The sequence below is a fragment of the Sminthopsis crassicaudata genome, chromosome 2 (genome assembly GCF_048593235.1).
Source record: "Sminthopsis crassicaudata isolate SCR6 chromosome 2, ASM4859323v1, whole genome shotgun sequence".
Classification (NCBI taxonomy): domain Eukaryota; kingdom Metazoa; phylum Chordata; class Mammalia; order Dasyuromorphia; family Dasyuridae; genus Sminthopsis; species Sminthopsis crassicaudata.
Window position 1 is genome coordinate 369,049,329 of NC_133618.1, and position 24,061 is coordinate 369,073,389.

Here is a 24,061-nt window from a genome sequence, read left to right on the forward strand (position 1 = left end):
AAAGACAAAAATGAAACAGTCCCCTCCCAAAGAGCTTTCAGTCTATGTTTGGCCTGTTCCATTGATCTAAATCAGGGCTCCTTAAGTTTTTTCCAATCAGAATCTCTTTTCACCCAGGAAATTTTTATGTGACCCCAGGTATACAGATATATAAAAATAGGTATAAAAATCAAACATTTATTGATAAATCTTAATTTCATTAACCACCTCCCAAATCCAGTTATATGGCCCCATATGGAATCATGACTCATAGTTTAAGAAGCTTTGATCTATACCATTGATTAGAGAAATGCAAATTAAGACAATCCATGAGTACCACACCTCTCAGATTGGCTAAAATGACAGAAAAATGAAATATGGGGAAAACTGGGGCACTAATGCATGCATCATTGGTAGAGTTGTGAAATGATCCAAGTGTTTTGGAGAGTAATTTAGAACTATGCCCAAAGGGATATAAAACTATATACAGTTTGATCTAGCAGTGTCTCTACTAAGTCTATAATCCGAAGAGATCACAAAAAAGAGAAAAGGACCCACAAATGCAAATATATTTGTAGCAGCCCTTTTCGTAGTGGCAAGGAATTGGAAACTGAGCGGATGCCCCTGGAGTTAGGGAATGACTAAGTTATGATATGAGAATGTTATGGAATATTATTGTTCCATAAGAAACAATCAGCAGGATGATATTGGAAAAGCCTGGAAAGACTTAAATGAATTGATGTTAAGTGAAGTGAGCAGAACCAGAAAACACTGTACACAGTGGTAGCAAAATTATGTAATGATCAACTGGGATGGACTTGGCTTTTCTCAACAATAAAGTGAGTCAAGGCAATTCCAATAGAATTATGATGGAGAGAGCCATCTACATTTAGAGAGAGAACTATGGAGACTGAATATGGACCAAAGCATAGTATTTTCACCTTTTTTGTTATTTGTTTGCTTGGGTTTCTTTTTTGTTTGTTTGTTTGTTTGTTTTGTTTTGTTTTGTTTTTCCTTTCTCGTGTTTCTTTCCCTTTTGAACTTCCTTGTGCAGGATGACAGATATGGAAATATGTTTAGAAGAATTGCACATGTTTAACTTATATAGTATTGCTTGCTATCTGGGGGGGAAGAGGGAGAAAAATCTGGAACATAAGGTTTTGCAAAGATGAATGTTGAAAACTATTTTTGCATATATTTGGAAAAATAAAATACTATTTTAAAAAGAACCTTTGGACTTCCGGCCAAGATGGCGGCGTGGAGGCAGACAGCTGCTTGAGCTCCTCGTTTTCTCTCAGAACTTACTTCATGACAAGCCTCTGACTTAATGCTTGACCCAGAAAGAAATCCACAAATTATCACCAAGAGAAGACATCATTGAAAGTCGCCAGAAAAGGTCTGTGTTTGTTCGGGGGAGGGTCAATCAGACTGGGCGCAGACTGAGGGCAGACAGCCAGAGCAAGACAGGCAGCTCACACAGCTCAGACCAGAGGGGGAGGGGTGTGATCTCTGCCGTTTCTGTGAAAGGGCTTTTGCCCCAGTGTGGATGCTCCGTCTTGGCAGCAAGCCAGGAGCAGTGGAGAGGGTGTAAACACCGGAGGTGAAGATTAAAACCCCAGAAAGCCAGTGTCTCTCAGAGCCCGGCCACCCCAAACCCCCACCTGGACTGACTCGGTGAATTCTCAGAGCCTCAGAGCGCAGAATCAGTACAGTCATTGCTGTTCTGTTAGTGGCTCTCTGCTGCCCTACCCCCAGTCTGTAGAGGAAGCCCATTAATACCATCCAGCCCTATCCCCCCGCAAAACAGACCAATTGTTTCTCTTGTCAGTTTGTTTTCTTTGATTCCTACTCTGACAAAATGAACAAAAAATTCAAAAGGGCTCTAACCATTGACAGCTTCTGTGTGGAGAGGGAGCAGACTTCAAATGCTGAGGAGACTAGGAACAGACTGTCCCCAGATGTATCCCCTGGGAGGGATATAAGCTGCTCCTCAATACAAAAGAACCTCATAGAGGAAATCAAAAAGGCTCTCACAAGAGAGCTGGAAGAGAAATGGGAAAAGGAAAGAGAAGCTTGGCAAGAGAGCCTGGAGAAGTCATCCCATGCATTCAAAGACAGAATGGATAAAGAAATCAAATCATTGAGAAACAAGATTAGTGAGCTGGAAAAGGTAAACAACTCCAAGGAAAACAGGATTAGTGAGCTGGAAAAGGTAAACAACTCCAAGGAAAACAGGATTAGAGAGCTGGAAAAAGAAATCAGCTCTCTAAAAAATAAAATGGATACAATGGAAAAAAATTCCATAGAAGATAAAAACTCAATTGGACAATTACAAAGAGATATAAAAAAAGTGAGTGAAGAAAATACATCATTGAAAATTAGACTGGAACAAGTAGAAATGAATGACTCAAGGAGAAACCAAGAGGGAGTCAAGCAAAACCAGAGAAATGAAACAATTGAAAAGACTGTCAAGTACCTTACCAGAAAGACAACAGACCTGGAAAACAGATCCAGGAGAGACAATTTGAGAATAATCGGACTCCCTGAAAAATGGGAGGAAAAAAAGAGCTTGGACACCATTTTCGAGGAAATTATCAAAGAGAACTGCCCAGACGTTTTGGAAACAGAGGGTAAAATAGACATTGAGAAAATTCATCGATCACCTACTGAAAGGGACCCTAAAATCAAAACGCCAAGAAATATAGTGGCCAAGTTCAAGAACCATCAGACAAAGGAAAAGATATTGGAAGCTGCTAGAAAAAAACAATTCAGATATGGAGGATCCACAATAAGGATAACCCAGGATCTAGCAGCGTCCACATTAAAAGAACGCAGGGCCTGGAACATGATATTCCGAAAGGCTAAGGAACTTGGTATGCAGCCAAGAATAACTTACCCAGCAAGAATGAGCATCGTTTTCCAGGGAAGAAGATGGACATTTAACGAAATAAATGAATTCCATCTATTTTTGATGAAAAAACCAGACCTACATAAAAGGTTTGATCTACAAATACAGAACTCAAGAGACTTCTAAAAAAGGTAAAAAGAAATCTTGAGAACTATACTTCTGTCAAAAAAATATGTAAAGAACATATGTACAATTTGTCTTAGAAACTAGAGGTGGAAAGGAGATTATATCATAAAAAAGTATAAAGTGGTGGTACTACATCTCATGAAGAGGCAAAGGTAACCTATTATATCTGAGAGAAAGAAAGGAGGGAGATGAACATAGTGTGTATCAATAGACATATTCGATTTATGGTGAAACTTCTTCCACTTCATTGAAAAGTGAAAGGGAAGGAGTAAGCTAAGGGGAAGGGAATACAGTAATTTCGAGGAAAAGGGATAAAATAAGGGGAGGATCTTTAAGGTGGGGGAGGGATCCTAAAAAGGGAGGGCTGTGAAAAGCAAGTGTTGTTTACCAGTTTAATACTGGATAGGAGGGTAAAAGGGAAGGAAAGGGGAAAAGCATAAGCAGGGGTTAATAGGATGGCAAGCAATATGGAATTAGTCCTTCTAACCATAAATGTGAATGGGGCAAACTGCCTCATAAAGAGGAAGCAGTTAGCAGACTGGATTAAAAGTCAGAATCCTACTATATGTTGTTTACAGGAAACACACCTGAAACAGGATGAGACATTCAAACTAAAAGTAAAAGGGTGGAGCAGAATCTATTATGCTTCAGGCAAAACCAAAAAAGCAGGAGTAGCCATCCTCATCTCAGATCAAGCAAAAACAAAAATTGATCTAATTAAAAGAGATAAGGAAGGGCATTATATCCTGCTAAAGGGAAGCATCAATAATGAAGCAGTATCAATATTAAACATGTATGCACCAAGTGGTGCAGCATCTAAATTCTTAAAAGAGAAATTAAGAGAGCTGCAAAAGGAAATAGATAGCAAAACTATAATAGCGGGAGATCTCAACCTTGCACTATCAGAATTAGATAAATCAAACCACAAAATAAATAAGAAAGAAGTCAAAGAGGTAAATAGAATACTAGAAAAGTTTGATATGATAGATCTTTGGCGAAAGCTAAATGGAGACAGAAAGGAATATACTTTCTTCTCAGCAGTTCATGGAACCTATACAAAAATTGATCATATACTAGGGCATAAAAACCTCAAAATCAAATGCAGTAAGGCAGAAATAGTAAATGCATCCTTTTCAGACCATAATGCAATCAAAATAACATTTAATAAAAAGCCAGGGGAAAATAGACCAAAAAATAATTGGAAACTAAATAATCTTATACTAAAGAATGATTGGGTAAAACAGCAAATCATAGACATAATTAATAACTTCACCCAAGAAAATGACAATAATGAGACATCATACCAAAATGTGTGGGATACAGCCAAAGCAGTAATTAGGGGAAGTTTTATATCTCTACAGGCCTACTTGCATAAAGTAGAGAAAGAGAGGGCCAACGAATTGGGTTTACAACTAAAATTGCTAGAAAAGGAACAAATTAAAAACCCCCAGAAAAACACAAAACTTGAAATTCAAAAAATAAAAGGTGAGATTAATAAAATTGAAAGTAAAAAAACTATTGAATTAATTAATAAAACTAAGAGTTGGTTTTATGAAAAAACCAACAAAATAGACAAACCCTTAGTAAACCTGATTAAAAAAAGGAAAGAGAAAAAGCAAATTGATAGTCTTGAAAATGAAAAGGGTGAACTCACCACTAATGAAGAGGAAATTAGAACAATAGTTAGGAGCTACTTTGCTCAACTTTATGCCGATAAATTCGATAACTTAAATGAAATGGAAGAATACCTTCAAAAATATAGCTTGCCCAGATTAACAGAGGAAGAAGTAAGTAGTCTAAATAGTCCCATCTCAGAAAAAGAAATAGACCAAGCTATTAACCAACTTCCTAAGAAAAAGTCCCCAGGACCAGATGGATTTACAGGTGAATTCTACCAAACATTTAAAGAACAACTAACTCCAATGCTATGTAAACTATTTGAAAAAATAGGGATTGAAGGAGTCCTACCAAATTCCTTCTATGACACAGACATGGTACTGATACCTAAACCAGGTAGATCGAAAACTGAGAAAGAAAACTATAGACCAATTTCCTTAATGAATATTGATGCTAAAATATTAAATAAGATATTAGCAAATAGACTTCAGAAAATCATCCCCAGGATAATACACTATGACCAAGTGGGATTTATACCAGGAATGCAGGGCTGGTTTAATATTAGGAAAACTATTAGTATAATTGACCATATTAATAATCAAATTAATAAAAACCATATGATCATCTCAATAGATGCAGAAAAGGCATTTGATAAAATCCAACATCCATTCCTACTAAAAACGCTTGAGAGTATAGGAATAAATGGACTATTCCTTAAAATAATAAGGAGCATATATTTAAAACCTTCAGTAAACATCATATGTAATGGTGATAAACTAGAACCTTTCCCTGTAAGATCAGGAGTGAAACAAGGTTGCCCACTATCACCATTACTATTCAATATAGTACTAGAAACTCTAGCCTTGGCAATAAGAGCTGAGAAAGAGATCCAAGGAATTAGAGTAGGAAATGAAGAAATCAAATTGTCACTTTTCGCAGATGACATGATGGTATACTTAGAGAACCCCAAAGACTCTGCTAAAAAGCTATTAGAAATAATTCAGAATTTTAGCAAAGTCGCAGGATACAAAATAAATCCACATAAATCCTCAGGATTTTTATACATTACCAACACAATCCAACAGCAAGAGATACAAAGAGAAATTCCATTCAAAATAACAGTCGATAGTATCAAATATTTGGGAATATATCTACCAAAGGAGAGTCAGGAATTATATGAGCAAAATTACAAAACACTTGCCACAAAAATAAAGTCAGATTTAAATAATTGGAAAGACATTCAGTGTTCTTGGATAGGCCGAGCGAATATAATAAAGATGACAATACTCCCCAAACTAATCTATTTATTTAGTGCTATACCAATCAGACTCCCAAGAAACTATTTTAATGACCTAGAAAAAATAACAACAAAATTCATATGGAAGAATAAAAGGTCGAGAATTGCAAGGGAACTAATGAAAAAAAAGTCAGAGGAAGGTGGTCTAAGTGTACCTGATTTAAAGCTATATTATAAAGCAACAGTCACCAAAACCATTTGGTATTGGCTAAGAAATAGACTAGTTGATCAGTGGCATAGGTTAGGTTCACAGGACAAGATAGTGAATAAAAATAGCAATCTAATCTTTGACAAACCCAAAGATCCCAAATTTTGGGATAAGAATTCATTATTTGAGAAAAACTGCTGGGAAAACTGGAAATTAGTATGGCAGAAACTAGGCATGGACCCACATTTAACACCACATACTAAGATTAGATCAAAATGGGTACAAGATTTAGGCATAAAGAACGAAATCATAAATAAATTGGAGGAACATGGGATGGTTTACCTCTCAGACTTGTGGAGGAGGAAGGAGTTTGTGTCCAAGGGAGAACTAGAGACCATTATTGATCACAAAATAGAACATTTTGATTACACCAAATTAAAAAGTTTCTGCACAAACAAAACTAATGCAAACAAGATTAGAAGGGAAGTAACAAATTGGGAAAAAATTTTTACAGTTAAAGGTTCTGATAAAGGCCTCATCTCCAAAATATACAGAGAATTGACTTTAATTTATAAGAAATCAAGCCATTCTCCAATTGATAAATGGTCAAAGGATATGAACAGACAATTTTCAGATGATGAAATTAAAACTATTTCCACTCATATGAAAGAGTGTTCCAAATCACTATTGATCAGAGAAATGCAAATTAAGACAACTCTGAGGTATCATTACACACCTGTCAGATTGGCTAAGATGACAGGAATAAATAACGATGAATGTTGGAGGGGCTGTGGGAAAACTGGGACACTGATGCATTGTTGGTGGAGTTGTGAAAGAATCCAACCATTCTGGAGAGCAATCTGGAATTATGCCCAAAAAGTTATCAAAATGTGCATACCCTTTGACCCAGCCATACTACTACTGGGCTTATACCCCAAGGAACTACTAAAGAAGGGAAAGGGTCCTGTATGTGCCAAAATGTTTGTGGCAGCCCTTTTCATAGTGGCTAGAAGCTGGAAGATGAATGGATGTCCATCAATTGGAGAATGGTTGGGTAAACTATGGTATATGAATGTTATGGAATATTATTGTTCTATAAGAAATGACCAACAGGAGAAATACAGAGAGGCTTGGAGAGACTTACATCAACTGATGCTGAGTGAAACGAGCAGAACCAGAAGATCATTATACACTTCAACAATGATACTGTACGAGGATGTATGCTGATGGAAGTGGATTTCTTCAACATAGAGAAGAGCTAATCCAATTCCAATTGATTAATGATGGACAGAACCAGCTACACCCAGAAAAGGAACACTGGGAAATGAATGTAAACTGTTATTTTTACCTTCTGAATCCAATTCTTCCTGTGCAACAAAAAATTCGGTTCTACACACATATATTGTCTCTAAATTATACTGTAATATATTTAACATATATAAGACTGCTTGCCATCTGGGGGAGGGGGTTGGGGGAGGAAGGGAAAAAATCTGAATAGAAGTAAGTGCAAGGGATAATGTTGTAAAAAATTACCCATGCATATGTACTGTCAAAAATGTTATAATTATAAAATAAAATAAAAAAAGAAAAAAATAAAAAAATAAAAAGAACCTTTGATCTAAATGGAGTAGCTGATCTCAGAATTAGGAAGACCTGGGCTCATGTTTCTTCCCTGACTCAAGCTGGAAACCCAGGACAAACCACTCAATGTTTTAGTGCCCCAGGAACCTCTATAAAATGAAGACATGAAACAGTTGTCAGTGAATTGGTGAAAAGAATTTTTTCACTAGGTGTTTTCTTGTACTGATGAAATAATAGCTCCAACCCAAAATTGTTAGGTACGATCACACATGTTAACATGTTTCCTATCTTGTTTCCAATTTCTCATCTGTATGTTTCCACAAAATATTAGTAAGCCTCAAAGAAAGGCTTCCCACATATTGGACATATCCTTTATGAAGGATTTATGGGAAGATATGGTAAGAATCACAATGAAGATCAAGAAATTATAGAAGGCAGTGACCAGCACTGGGGAAAGGAATAACTCTACTGATGGACATGCCCAGCTTTTTGGAGAAACAGGCCCTGAGACGGGCTACTAGTAGGTGAGATGGTAGGCAGGTGAGATAGTAAGGTGGTAGGTTGGTAGGAAGATGACAGATGGCAAATAGGTGAAGATTAGAAGCAGAAGCGAAAGTTAAAAACAGAAGAAAAAAGGATAGAAGACACAATGGAGGAAGCTACTTACAGACGTTGTGAGGAGATGAGGTTATAGAGAGCCTTTGTAGCTAATTTTCTAGGTGTTGTATTATTTAGAATTGAGGCATTGCTTTGCCAAGAGCTGACTGACTGGAGAAAGAGTGAATCACTTGAGACTACTGACTGAATCATCCAGATAGATTGCAGCTGCTAGAATTTATCAAAAGAAAACAGAATTCTTTACTTTTTAAGCGTTATGTGGGCTTTTTGCCCTGTTGCACCATCTAAAGTCTGCTAAAGGGGAAAGCTCTCAAGGATGTCTCTGTTTCTCTTTATCACCCTCTATAAGTGACAGAGGAGAAGAAGAAGTGGAAAGATGGATTTTATAGCTATTTTAAGCTATACTGATGCATTTTGCCAAAAGAGCCTAAATCTTTCCCAGAATCTTGACAGGAGGGTTGGTCTATGCTAAGAGTTTGACCCTATTCAGTGGCATGAGAGTAGCAGAATAATGACATCCAGCAGGAGAGCTGTGAGGTCCAGAAGAGGAGTAGATAGCAGAGAAGCATTTTTGCCCAGCAGGTGACATGTTTGATTGTTTTCTAAAGAGATCAAGGATTTCAAGCCCTGCTGTCTCAAATCCTGGATTGTTCCAGGAATCAGAATGTCCCATTCCTATGCATATGCCTCCCTTCTAGAATTTTTAGGGGTGTTCCACCCAAGTCTCCTGCTTAGACACTGCATTCATTCTTAGAAAAGTGTAATCCAGGCTTATAGGTGAATTGTTATATTTTTATTCATGATTTTGCCTTCTTTCAAGTAAATATGATTATTTCTAATATTACCTTCTCTTAAATGTTATGATTCTTTTTGCATTCACATTATCATTTTTAAGTGTTTATCTTTAAGAGTTAATGAAGCTATGAATGAAGAGATATGAAAAGAGACTTCACCATATTCCTTTGTGCAGGTGAGAGGTCAACAGGTATTTTACATTTCACACATCTTAGGACTTTTTCAACATATCAGTCAGCTGTACTGATTATTTTTCTCTTTAAAAATACTATTTATAGGCCGAGCGAATATAATAAAGATGACAATACTCCCCAAACTAATCTATTTATTTAGTGCTATACCAATCAGACTCCCAAGAAACTATTTCAATGACCTAGAAAAAATAACAACAAAATTCATATGGAAGAATAAAAGGTCGAGAATTGCAAGGGAACTAATGAAAAAAAACTCAGAGGAAGGTGGTCTAAGTGTACCTGATCTAAAGCTATATTATATAGCAGCAGTCACCAAAACCATTTGGTATTGGCTAAGAAATAGACCGGTACATCAGTGGAACAGATTAGATACAAAGGACAAAAAAGGGTACATCTATAGCAATCTAATCTTTGACAAACCCAAAGATACCAACATTAGGGACAAAAATTCATTATTCGGAAAAAACTGTTGGGAAAACTGGAAATTAATATGGCAGAAATTAGATATGGATCCACACTTAACACCATATACCAAGATAAGATCAAAATGGGTCCATGATTTAGGCATAAAGAATGAAATCATAAACAGATTAGAGGAACAGAGGATAGTCTACCTCTCAGACCTGTGGAGGAGGAAGGAATTTATGACCAGAGGAGAACTAGAGATCATTATTGATCACAAAATAGAAGATTTTGATTACATCAAACTAAAAAGTTTCTGTACAAATAATACTAATGCAAACAAGATTAGAAGGAAAGTAACAAATTGGGAAAATATTTTTAAAAGCAAAGGTTCTAACAAAGGTCTCATTTCCAAAATATATAGAGAACTGACCCTAATTTATAAGAAACCGAACCATTCTCCAATTGATAAATGGTCAAAGGATATGAACAGACAATTCTCAGAGGAAGAAATTGAAACTATATCCACTCACATGAAAGAGTGTTCCAAATCACTACTGATCAGAGAAATGCAAATTAAGACCACTCTGAGATACCACTACACACCTGTCAGATTGGCTAAGATGACAGGAACAAATAATGATGAATGTTGGAGGGGCTGTGGGAAAACTGGGACACTGATACATTGTTGGTGGAGTTGTGAAAGAATCCAGCCATTCTGGAGAGTAATTTGGAACTATGCCCAAAAAGTTATCAAACTGTGCATACCCTTTGACCCAGCAGTGCTGCTACTTGGCTTATATCCCAAAGAAATACTAAAGGCGGAAAGAGACATATATGTGCCAAAATGTTTGTGGCAGCTCTTTTTGTAGTAGCTAGAAACTGGAAGATGAATGGATGTCCATCAGTTGGAGAATGGTTGGGTAAATTATGGTATATGAAGGTTATGGAATATTATTGCTCGGTAAGAAATGACCAGCAGGAGGAATACAGAGAGGCTTGGAGAGACTTACATCAACTGATGCTGAGTGAAATGAGCAGAACCAGAAGATCACTATACACTTCAACAACAATACTGTATGAGGATATATTCTGATAGTAGTGGAAATCTTCAACATAAAGAAGATCCAACTCACTTCCAGTTGATCAATGATGGACAGAGGTAGCTATACCCAGAGAAGAAACACTGGGAAGTGAATGTAAATTGTTAGCACTAATATCTGTCTGCCCAGGTTACATGTATTTTCGGAATCTAATGCTTATTGTGCAATAAGAAAATGGTATTTACACACAAAAAATACTATTTATATTGACCTCATTTTGAGATTTAAGTTTTATTCTTTGATAAATTCTATCTGCTGGTAGAATTTCATCTCATCTCCCTCCCAACTCAAAAAGTCCTTAATCTTTCCTCCACTTAGAAATCAGATCATGTAATCTTGGATCTTGGTTTATATCCTGTTATTTTTTTCTTGTAATGCATAAAAATCTGTCTTCCCTGGTATTTGGGATCTAACACCAGCTAACAGGCTTGGTTCCAATTTGTTATATAGTTGGTATTCATTGCAATACTATTTATTTTCTGGGAGGGGAAGGGAAAGAAAGAGAAGACATCAACTTATTTTTAAAAATAAAAGAATGAATGGTATTATTGTGACTGATTTTGTGTAAATGGGAAGCACCTTAGTGGAGAGCTACAGTGTGAATAGGAGGACTGCATCACCTCCCTATCTGGGTTGACCACTACCATATTGAGAGACTTGAATAACCACAATATGGCAATGGCCACAGCTGCCTCCCACCCTCAACAAAACTGATCAAAATAAAACAAAACAAACCTATATATGTCAGCATGAGGACAGGTTGATAAAAGAGAAAGACAGAAAAAGAGAGAGAGAGACAGAGAAGAGAGAGACAGAGAAGAGAGAGACAGAGAAGAGAGAGAGAGAGACAGAGAAGAGAGAGACAGAGAAGAGAAAGAGAGAGAGAGAGAGAGAGAGAGAGAGAGAGAGAGAGAGAGAGAGAGAGAGAGAGAGAGAGAGAGAGAGAGAGAGAGAGAGAGAGAGAGAGAGAGAGAGGAGGAGGGGGGGGAGAGGGATTGGTTAGCTAAGAGACATGTCCACACCCAAGGGTATGATATAAACACATACACACACACACAATTATAGCTATTTTCAGTGTTGGGATAGGTAAGATATACCAAGAATCCACGAACTTCATTCTAGCAAATATTTCTATACCCTCTGCCTCCAACCTTCCTGTACTGGCTTCTTACACAGCTCCCCCAATCCAATACTCTTAATCCTCATTTCTTGATAGTGAGTAAATATATGGCCCAAAGGAAGAAATGAAAAAACAAAGAATGTCAGAATTGGATGAAACCTTAGAAACCATGGAATTTTAGAATTTAGTGCTGGAAAGGATCTCAAAGGTCATCTAGTTTAGGAGTGTCAAATACACTGTTCCCTCATGCAAAATGCAATATTTAACCAAAAATATAATAAGTTATATATATTTATACATATTATACATTATAGACATTATGCTTATGTATTATATTGTATACATTATATAGTATATTTACATTATATAAATATATATAGCACATATATTATTATAGACATACTTATGTATTATATTGTATACATTGTATAGTATATTTAGTATATATTATATATTAGCATACATGAGTATAACATGATATATTTACCATATACATTATATTTTAAAAACCAAGTCAATATGTAATCCATAGGGATCCATACATAAACATTAATGATCTAATTCCTATTTGAGTTTGACACCAGTGATCTACTCCAATCCTCCCATTTTCCACATAAGAAAACTGAGGGTCAAAGTGGGTTGCTTTCCCAAAGTCACACAGGTAGTAACAGCCAGAATCAGAACCAAAGTGTTTTAACTCTTAATTTAGTCTTCTTTCTATTACAACAACCCCCTCATTTTATAAAGGAGTGGACTAAAGTTCAGAAGAGAAAGGCTTGCTGATAGAGTGAGTTAATCAGAGAGTTGGGACTGGAACCAACCTGTCTTAAATCTTAGTTAGACACTCTTGTTATTGACCAGAAAGGAGGATCCAGGAGTCCCACTGAAAGCAGTGCCGAATTTTTTTTTCCCCTGTGGTAAATGAGCTACACATTCCAGGAGATGAGTGGGATGGGCAAAATAGCAGTTGAGTAAAATATTGTTTTTTTCCCCCCTTTTTTCTTGGCTTCCAAACCTAGAAATTATTAGTTCCAGTGACTAATGAATAATGAAAAATCATAGCTCTTATTTTTATTGTTCTTTAAGGTTTTCCTTAATGTGATTCAGCAAATGAGGTCAGTTTTATTAATCCCATTTCATAGATAAGAAACCTGAGGCTCAGAGGTATGAAGTATCCTGCCCATGGTTACATAGCTAAGAAGTTTTAGAGTCAGAATTTGAATCCAAGTCTCTAGAGGCTAAGTTGGAGTGATAACAAGAGGAAAAGCCTTGCCTCTAGAATCTGTGTAAATCTGAGACTTTGTACAAGTTTGTACAAAGTACTGGAAGTTCCTTAGGCTTCCAAGTAAAATGAAGAGATTGGATTAGATATATTGCTGGTCTCTTCCAGCTCTAGGTTTATAATTCAGACAGAAAATTATTATGTGACTCTGGGCAACAGCTGTCTGCCTCAGTTTCCCCAGCTGTAAAAGGGGGCTTAATAATAGAACCTACCTTCCAGGATTGTTGGGAGGATAAAATGATTAATAATTTTATTTTTAATTTAATAAAATATTTGTCAGGCACTTTGTGAACTTTAAAGTGCCATATAAATACCAGTTATTATTATTGTTATTTGTAGTATTATCTTCTCCATTCCCCCACTCAACTGATATAGTTGCCAAAACTGTAAATCCTTGACATAAATAGAAAAGTTCTCAGTGGGACACAAGCTCAAATTCCATTCACCCACCCCTGCTGTTTTGGAATAGTTCCTGACCCAACTTCACCATCCGGTGAGGGAAGAAGGGAGACAGGGGAGGGAAGAATTCCAAAAAGGGAGAGATAGGAACAGACTTTCCAGGATCCTAAAGGATATGAATTCCAGCAGAGGGTCTGGCCTGCTGCCTGCCCCTCCCTTCCTCTTTCCCTCCCTTTTCTTTTTTTCTTTTCCTGTTTCTTCTTTATCCCCTCTACCTCACTCCTCAGTCATTTATCAGGAAGCCAGTCTGTCCTCCCCCACCAACTCTTATCGAAAAGATGATGCTCATTCCAACTTCACACAAGTCTATGTAACAAGAAGCTAGAGCCCAACTTCAGGAAGCATTTCCTGCTTCAATAAACAGCTAAATGCAAAAGTGGAGGTATGGAAGAGCTGTAGCTGTAGAGATTGTCTCCACTCCATTTCTGCAAAGACATTCACATTTTTTTGCTCTCCAACCTTTTGCCCAATTGGCATCTTCCATCCTGTCCCACCTCATGCTCTTGGAAAGGGACTCCAGCAGTGGCGAATGCTAGTCACCAAATGTCAGAGTTGGAAGGAACCTTAAGTCTATGAAGTTGTAGTTTTATTGCAAGGACCTTAGAGATCCAGAATCTAAGATCCACAGTCACCTGGCTAGTCACCTGGCTGGTTACTGGCCGAGATAGGATTCAAAATAACCCCAGATTTTTCTGACCCTAAACTTCACGTGCTTTCCCAGCATATACCGCTGTTCTTCTCTTCCCATTTCCTCCTCCCTCATCTGAACAGCTGAGAAACAATTTAGTGAATTCTGAATGAGACTTGTAGAGGGAAGGCTGTCTGCGGTGAAATCTGGGGAGATGAAAGCTGAAAACATTGCTTTAAAAGGCCTTAAAATCAAAGAACATAGAACAGCATAACTAAAAGGTGTTAAATATTCTTGCCTAAACCTTTCATTTTACAGATAGGATAGGTCAGTCAATCAATCACAAACAGTTATTAAGTATCTATTTTGTGTCAGTTACTATATTAGTCATCAGGGATAAAAGGACAAAATGAATCAATCCCTGCCCTAACAGGGGAGCCAACAAGTATGGCTAAAAGTATATACAAGATAAATGCAAAACAAGGACTAGGGCAGTTAGGCAGCTTAGTGGATAGAACTCTGGGCCTAGACCTGAGTTCAAATGTGGCCTCAGACACTTAATGTGTGACCTTGGGCAAGACACTTCACCCTATTTGCCTCAATTTCCTCAGCTGTAAAATGAGCTGAAGAAGGAAACTACTCCAGTATCTTTGCCAAGAAAACCCCCCAAAAAAAAGAATCTTGAAGAATTGGACATAACAACAAAAATTTGAATGGGATGAGGGAGGAAGCCGGAAAGACTTGACACTGGAACTGAGTTTTGAAGGAACCAGGGATTCCAAGAGGAGAAGTTGAGGTAGGAGTATATCAGACATGAAGGGATAGTATGATCACAAGCCCAGAGACCAGATATTGAATGTTATGTGTAAACAAGAAGGACAGTTTAACAGGACCAAAAATTAAATGAACAGTATAAATGTGTGATAAAAGTGGGAAAGAGTTTTAAGTACCTAATACAGGGGTTGGTACTTGACTCTACAGGCAGTGGTGAACCACTGGAGTTTATTGAGCAGGTGAGTGACATGGTTAGACCTATGCTTTAGGAAATATTGTTTTGACAATTGTGCAGAGGATTTGTTCAAGAGGAGAGAGAACATAGGTAGGGAGACCAGCTAGGAGACAATACACAGCTCACAGAGTGAGTTCCATTTACTTTGTTCATTTTATTCTTGTAGCAATCTTCAAAAGTAATAAGCCTAGGGGCAGCTAGATGGCACAATGGGTAGTGCACAGGATCTGAGTTCAAATGTGACCTCAGCCAATTAAAACTTTCTAACTGTGTGACCCTGGACAAGTCACTTAACCTCAATTGCCTCAGTTAAAAATATATATATAATAAGGTCAGAGAATTATATACTCATTTTATATTCATTTTATGGAGAGATTTTGCAACTTGTCCACAGTCAAATTGCAAAATTAAGACCAGAGAGAGAGTGAGTAAAAATTAAGACTCCAAGCTGGGTCTAAGTTCTACCCCAATTCTCTCATTCCCCTCCACCCATTTCACAACTTCCTAAAGATTTTTGAGAGGTTCTTAATAATTTTAAAGAATGTAACTCTTGTCAAAGGCACTCACATAATTCAAACATAGCATACAGATTTGTTCATGTCTGACTTGGTGTCTCAACTGATGTAATTTGGAAACTTACTCTCTGCCTCCCCCAAGGGCCCATGACTCTCTTCCTCCAGGCTGTTTGAGGAAGTAACCTCAGGTCATCTGAGTAGCCTTCTCTCTGCTCTGCCTTGATCCCACACCCCAAAGGGAATTGCAATAATCTGAGAAGCAATGGGGGAGAAAGATGGGAATGTTTTTCTGTGCTTTGAGACCCACAGAAGGTATTGGTAGAGTTGGGATATGAACCATTTAAGTGGATACCAGACTCCAAAAATTAACTTTGAATTTAGAACTGCAGAGTGGAGTGGGACAGGAGGCCTAATTTTGATGTGTGGGAAAAGAAATCTTTCAGAAATTCAGAAAATTTTCTGAAGATTTATGTGAATGGATGCAAAGTGAAGGAAGCAGAACCAAGAAACAATATCAATAATAAGCACTGTAAATGAGAAGAATAACTAACTAACACTTTGTAATTCTGATAACCAAGCTTGGAATGACAAAAATGTATCTCCCCTCTCCTTGCAGAGTTGAATGACTTTGGGTTTGAAACATTGTGTCTATCCTCAGACTCAACTGACAAATTGTTTAGTTTTGTTGAACTGCTCTTCTCTCCTTGCCTATTTAAATTTTTTGTTATAATGATCCACTGGGTAGAGATCCATTCACAAATGAAGGAGATAAAGGACAAAAAAAATCAATTAAATTAAAAAGAAATGTAAGAAGAGGAATAACTTTAGAAATGACTATTGTAAAAAATAAAAAATAAAAACAAAACAAACAAAAAAGAAATGACTCTTGGAACAGCTTTTGAGTTGTAATTATAAATAAGTGACTCTGGGATTTTGGATCGTGGGAAGGGGAATGACTACCATCTTCTGGGGGGTGAAGAGAATTGCAGGAGATGTGAGCCACAGTCCTTGAAAATCAGGACAGCGGAGAAATCTTTCCAGAGCAGTCTGTGAAGGGAGCCAGCCATCAGTAATATTTATGTGCTCAGGGTTACTGAAGAAGATGGTAAGGAAGGTTTGTGTGCCACAGGAGCAGAAACAGAAGCAACGGAATGAAGCAGGAACAAAAAGGAATTACCTTTAGGTATCCCCTAAAGTTGGTATTGAGTTGGTATGTATCCAACTCAAATACAAACCTCATCCTTGAAGACTGTATATATTGACTTAGAAAACCACAAATTAATATTATCTGTGTTGCATTGTATTTTTATTATTTTGGTAAGCATTTTCCAATTATGTTTTAATCTGGTTGGCTAGGTCTGTAACCTGGGAGTTACCCTCAGCATGTAGCTGCAGAGTGTGATTTTGACACTTCTATATAAGTGATTAAAGCAAGTATTTCTAGGGACTCTGACCTGAGTACTATTTATTTTTCTTAAAGCCTTGTGAACTTAGATTCTTGTAAGATGGAATTAGTGATCATATCCCTGGGGAGGTATCAAATATTAAAGTTCCTGTATTAATCAGATAGTGTCCACAAGATAGACTTAGGTGTTCAAAGTGTACTCATTCTGTAGGAATGTCTCAAGAAGAAGGTAAAAAAGGGAAGGGGAAAGAAGCATTTATTAAGCACTTTTTGTGTCAGGCATGTGCTAAGTGCCTTACAAATATTATCTCATTTGATTCTTACCAATACAATCTCATTTTACAGTTGAGGAAACTGAAACAGGTGAGTCAAGCAACTTTCTCAGGATTCTGCAACTGGAAGTATCTGAGATTGGATTTGAACTCAATATTCTATCCACTGCAATATTTATATGCAACAAGTTACCTTAAAATTTTTTTCTTTAACCATAAGAGTGCCCAAAAGCATAATGAGCTGTCTTGTCAATGTAGTAAATTTTTCAAAATTGAAATCATGAAACAGAGGCTGTCTAGCCACTTGTTGTAGAAAACATAACTGAAAATATGGAGAAGAGGCCAAGAAGACCATTTGTGAAGGGACTTTAAGCCATTTCACACCTCAGCCTTAGGGTCCCTTGGACATTAAAAAATCCTCATTAAAGGTATACCTTTGCATAGCATCCTTTCTTCTAATAATGTTTTTACTTCATCCATCTATTTAAGCCATCACAGATCTGAATCTGAGGGGCTTCAGGTGGAGAGAGGGGTGAGGTACCAAGGAACTCAGATATTGCAACCTGAGTGCTTGCAACAAATGAATCTCCTGGGAGACTTATATGAACTGATGCTGAGTGAAATGAACAGAACCAGAAGATCGCTGTACACTTCAACAACAATGCTGTATGAAGATGTATTCTGATGGAAGTGGATATCTTCAACATAAAGAAGATCCAAGCCACTTCCAGTTGATCAATGATGGACAGAAACAACTACACCCAGAGAAGGAACACTGGGAAATGAATGTAAATTGTTAGCACTACTGTCTATCTACCCAGGTTACTTATACCTTTGGAATCTAATACTTAAAGTGCAACAAGAAAATTGTATTTACACACATATATTGTATCTAGGTTATATTGTAACACATGTAAAATGTATGGGATTGCCTGTCATCTAGGGGAGGGAGGGGAAAATTTGGAAAAATGAATACAAGGGATAATGTTATAAAAAATTACTCATACATATATACTGTCAAAAATTTTATAATTATAAAATTAAAAAAAAAAAAAAAGAATCTCCTGGAATGGGATTTCAATCTACTCCTAGATTTGTCTTTCCTTTCACTTTTGTCTTCCTCTGTTCTTGGGATCTCAAAACCTGGACCTCTGAGATTTGATACTCAGATATCATAGATACCTGGTCATTCCCCCATGTGATGGTGTAATTAGTCCCAGCTCCTGCCTCTGCTTCCTCTCCTGTGATTCAGAATCAACACTGACTTAGGTGAAAATCCTCTCTTCCTCCTATTTCTATATGTATTCTCCCCCACCTCCAACAGTCCTCATCTTCCATAGTTCATATTTCCCTTTGCCCTCTTGTTAATGTTTACCTTTCAGTCTCTTCACTTCACATGGTCTATCTCTTTGCACTAAAGAAAGCTTGGTTCTCCCCATAAGACATTCCACCTCAGAAAATCATCTCCAATACTAGGTACTCCTTCTTAGATGCCCCCCAAAGTACTATATTGGGAAGGAAAGTTAGATATATTCCTTGTTCCCCAGTCCTATTTCCAAACTGTTCTTATGCTATTGTTATTTGGCAATTTCTCTTCTTTTGAAGAGCTCAAAGCTCTATTTCCTGGGACTCTAGGCTCTTGAATAGTTCCCAGACCTATCACATTATCTTCATGCCAAGCTGTTGGTATTCATCCCTCTCCCTTCCTCCTTCTCTTTCCAACTCTACCTCAGAATAGTAATCACATTAGCAGCCATTTCTAGAAAGGAAGTGTCAATCAATTCCCTTATGACTCCAATTTATGTTCCCCCCTTCCTCTGGGCAACCCTCCTTTTTTTGTGTGTTTTCTTCCCCCATTAAATAAGATCCTGAGGGAAAGGACTATATTTCATTTTTGTATTTGCATCTCCAGAACTTAGTATAACACCCGGCATAAAGGTGTTTTATATACTTTTACATTCATTCATTAATTTGAATTTCACTCAATCCACATTTGTCACCTAGTCTAATTTCTTGTTCCAGTCATCTACTGACCTCCATTTCATTCTCCTTTCTTTCTCAAGGAGTTCATTACCTATTATCTTGACCCCTATCTTCATAATTGGGCACTTCAATATACAAATTCATATCTCCTTGAATATCTTGGATTTTCAATTCATCAGCTTCCTAAAATTCTATGTCCCCTACCTCAATACTGCCATAATACAAATAGAGAACCTATAAATTGTTCTATCTCCCATAGACCAGTACTCCCAATTTCCCCTCTGACCAAATTTTCTATCTTTAAATCTCTCCCTCTGTCTAACTCTGCCTGAACCTATTCCTTATCCTCACTATGATCCCCCAGTTCCTCTGTCCTGCCCTGCATTTCCAGTCCATCACCTTTGTTCTAATCTCACTTCTTTCTCATCACATTCTCGCCCCACCCCCTTTGTTTGACTAGTTCAACTGTTCACTATAAACTCTCCTTGAATTCCTCCCCTAGCCTAATCTTTCTATCCCCACTCTTGGCAAACTCCAACCTGGTATTACCCTCATCATTTGCTTTCTAGGTTTTTATTCATGGGCAACTTAATGGTCTAGGGAAAAGTTATGCAACTGGATTTTATTATAAAATTATGTTACTTAACTTCAACTGAATTTTTGCTGCTACTTGACAATTCTTTTATCCTTCCCAAACTGACTTTTTCTTTTTAAAAATGGACTTTTTAAAATTAGTGAAAATTCACCTTCTTTCCCTTTCACCTCTTCCCTTCCCTTCTATTAAGAAAGAAAAATAACCCCTCTGTTATAAACACCTAAATACAAATTCCTGCACTGACCAAAGCCCCCAAAAATGTCTCAATGAATCCATCACCTTTCTTTCAAGAGCTAGGTAACATGTTTCATTATGTTTTAAGTTTTTTATTTGTTGTTATTTTGTCATTTCTCTAATTTTTAGTGATTTAGACTATTCTTATATGGCTATTGATAGTTTGGGTTTCTTTCTCTGAAAACTGCCATTCATAGTCTTGGATAATAATCCAATAAAGAATGGCTTTTATTCTTACAAATTTTTTGCAAGTTTCTTGTATAAGTCATAGAAGTGAGATGTTAGTAGATAATAAGTATCTGAGGTAAGCTTTGAACTGAGGTTTTTCTAACTGTAAGCTCAATACTCTAATATCACTTCTCTACTGTATAGATTTGTTTTCCCCATTTACTTGCTTCTCTTCTAATGTTAGCTGCGTTGCTTTGTTTGTGCAAAAACTTCTTATTTTATGTGACCTCACTGGTCTATTTTCTCTTCTGTGATCCCTCTTATTCAGTCATTAATGCTCTTTATTATTAGGTCTAACAGGTATTGTTTTCCTTGCTCTTCTAATTAATTTATGGTGTCATCCTTTATGTCTAAATCATGTTGCCTCTCTTGATAGATGGCATGCAGTGTTGGTCTAGACCTATTTTCTCTCTCTCTCTCTCTCTTTTGAAATTACTTTGCATGTACTTTATGTTTGCCTATCTGTTTTTATCTTATGTCTCCCTTGCTCCTGGAGGATAAGGAGGACAAATGTGTATTGAATTGAATAGTCCAAATCTTTTCTCCCTTCTTTCTTCTTTCCTCTATTTTACAGATTATGAAAGTGAATCTCAGAGAGAGGAAGGGACAAGCCCAAGGTCATACAATTACAAATCCAGGATTTGAACCCAGGTTTCTTGATTCTAAGTCTGGAGATTTTGACATTACATCATAGGGATCAAGAGAAAAAGATTTTATATACTTTAAAATGCTACAGGAATAGGAGCAATCCTTAGCCTTATTCAAAACATTAGTATAAGTCTGGACTGGGTGGTCTATAGCTTTCTTTCACACAGCACATCCAAATTATTTGCAGCTGTCCGACTCCTGTCTCCATAACCCCACCCAGTCCTCCCAGCCCCCCATCTTCTGTATTTAGGAAATTCTGCCCAGACCCAGTCTCCTGGCTCCTAATCTCATGTTTTCTGATTCCCAGCCCAACAAACTTACCGCAGAACAGGAGACAGAGCAGAACAATGGGAAGATGCCAGCCTTCCATTACATACAATCCCAGGGACCTGAGGCTGTTTTCTGCTTCTGTGAGTCTTCCCAGACTTTGGACTCTTCTGGCTCCTCAGATCCATGTGATCTGACCTAGGAGGGAACACCCTGAGGAGGCCAGGAAGCAACCAGGAGATCCTCAGCCAGTTACACATTGACAGGCTCTTGCTGGCTCTAAGGACCAAGTCCTTCTACCCTCATTCTCAAGGATCTTCCTTGGCTCCTGACAGAAGGAAAACCTGGGAATTGGGAAGATCTAAATTCAAGCATTGTTTCTTTTATAGACTGGCTCTGAATCACTCAACCTTTAGGGCCTCCACAATACTCTCCAAGGCTACAAGTTGCAGAATAGGTGACAAAGACCTCAGCTCCTCACTGGGGATTCTCTACATTGATGAAATAGTAATGAGAATGAGAATGATATAAATGGACAACTTTAATTGCTTTAAGTTGCCTAAAGTGCTTTAAGTTTTGCAAAACACTTTACATATATTATCTTGTTTGACCTTCACAACAACACTGGGAGGGAAGTGATATTATCTTCATTTCACAGATAAGAAAATTGAAGTCACAGAGATTAAGTGTTTTGCCCAAGGTCACACAGATAATAAGTATCTGAGGTAAGATTTGAACTGAGGTTTTTCTAACTGTAAGCTCAATACTCTAGTATCACTTCTGATATCCTAGATCAGACCTAAAGTTCCAAACCAATAGCAGAAATAACAACCTCTTATATTTATAGAGTTTTTATATCCATTCTTTGAATCATTCTCATGATTTTGCCAGCTGGGTAGGGGTTAGTACTATTTACTCATTATACACATGAATCTACTTACTACCTACATGATCTTGAACAAATCATTTTAGTCTATGAGTTTTGACATCTTTATCTGTAAAATGGGACAATAATACTTGTATTATTTCACAGATAAGAAAAACCTGGAAACTTCAAAGTGCTATAGAAATATGTGCTATCATCACTAAATAATCAAACATCACTTGACAGAGGAGAAAAATGCACATAGAGAGATGATTTGTCCAAGTGTCTAGGTTCCCAGGCTAGGAATATTTTAGTAGCAATAGAATTTAAATTGAAGGCCTTCCCTGCATCTCAGCCTTCTCTTTATCTTTTCTTGCCCATCTCACTGGCTTCCCTCCTGATAATATTGTTGTTCAGTAATGTCTAACTCTTTGTGACCCCACTTGGGGTTTCCTTGGCAGAGATACTGTAGGGGTTTGTCCTTTCCTTCTTCCTTACAGAGAAGGAGACTGAGGGAAACAGGGTTAAATGACTTGCTTAGGGTCCCACAGCTATTAAGTGATAGAAGCTGATGCTGTTTGAATGGTCTAGATTCCTGGTGGTCTAAAGGTTAGTGGTTATAAGAGAGCTATTAAGAATCCCCTTTAAATCAGCCACAGATTCTAGGAGTGAAAGAATTCACTCATTCCCGAATATTTGTTGCAAAATCAGTTTACCCAGAGACTGACTTTTATAGTGGCAGATCTATGGAAAATGGAGTTTTGCATTGAGAATGTAGTTCTCAGTGGACAGAAGGTCCTGGAAGTAAAGGGAGTTGCTAAGGTCCATCTGCAAAAAACTTTCTTTGAAAAGCTATTATATTGGGTCTTAGTGGGGGCTGGGACAGCCCAAGTTGGCTCATCTACTAGCTGGGTTTCAGCTTGAGCTGGAATGTGAATAGAATTGAATGAGTTTCTTTAATTCAATAAGGTTGGAATTCTTTTGCTCAGGACTGAATCAACCCCATCTAGATAACAGAATGAAACTCTCTTGTTTCCCTCAGGCGGGGTCCCTCACTGAGACAGAGTTGAAGATTTTCTCCTTCAAGGAGTTTTAGAGTTTGGGGTCCTTTCTTCAAAACCAGATTTGAATTTATAGTATTAGAGGAGAGAAGGGGGCTTCAACATGACATTTTATAAAAGTTACATCAATGGACCTTGGAGACAGATTCCACATGGAGGGGTGAAAGAGAGAGAGGAAAATTCTTGTAATATCTATCTAATAGGATTGTTGTGGGGAAAGTGCTTTGTAAACTATACAGTCATTAAGTATGGATTTACTATTAGTAGTAAGAATAATTCTTATAATATCTTTTTAATAGGATTGTTGTGGGAAAAGTGCCTGTAAACCATAAAATGGTTAAGTATGAATTTACTATTAGTAGTAATTCTGAATGAGTAGGTTAATTTGACCTGAAAGGAAAAAGAAATACAAAAGCAGTCAAGATCCCATTTCAATATGTAATAGCTAATGAAAGCAGTGGGAGAATCCATTTATAGAACCCAGACACAAAACAGAAATGCTTGACAAACTGAAAATGTGGGGAAGTGACTTCTTTCTCCCTTGCCTCAAAAATTCAGTAAGCCCAAACCTATGTAGGCAGAACTTCTTTATAATTAAAAAAGAGACCATTCTGAGTAGTGCCTTTGTTAGATTGTGTTTGTCTCCCCTTTGTGTCTCTCCAGGGAGGGTTGGAAAGAATACTAACTTTGGAGTCAGCCAACCTGGGTAACAAAGCCCCCTT

At 37.3% G+C, this 24,061-nt stretch overlaps 1 protein-coding gene across 1 annotated transcript in view; it reads right to left on the bottom strand.

Annotated features, from left to right (window-relative positions):
* LOC141556652 (protein amnionless-like) overlaps positions 1-21,576 on the bottom strand; it is an 84,510-nt gene extending 62,934 nt beyond the window's left edge. The window contains exon 1 of the mRNA XM_074291110.1: positions 21,468-21,576. Within this exon, the coding sequence (XP_074147211.1) occupies positions 21,468-21,516 (49 nt within the window). The 5' untranslated portion in view covers positions 21,517-21,576. The remainder of the gene's footprint in view (positions 1-21,467) is intronic.
* Between the last annotated feature and the right edge of the window lie 2,485 nt (positions 21,577-24,061).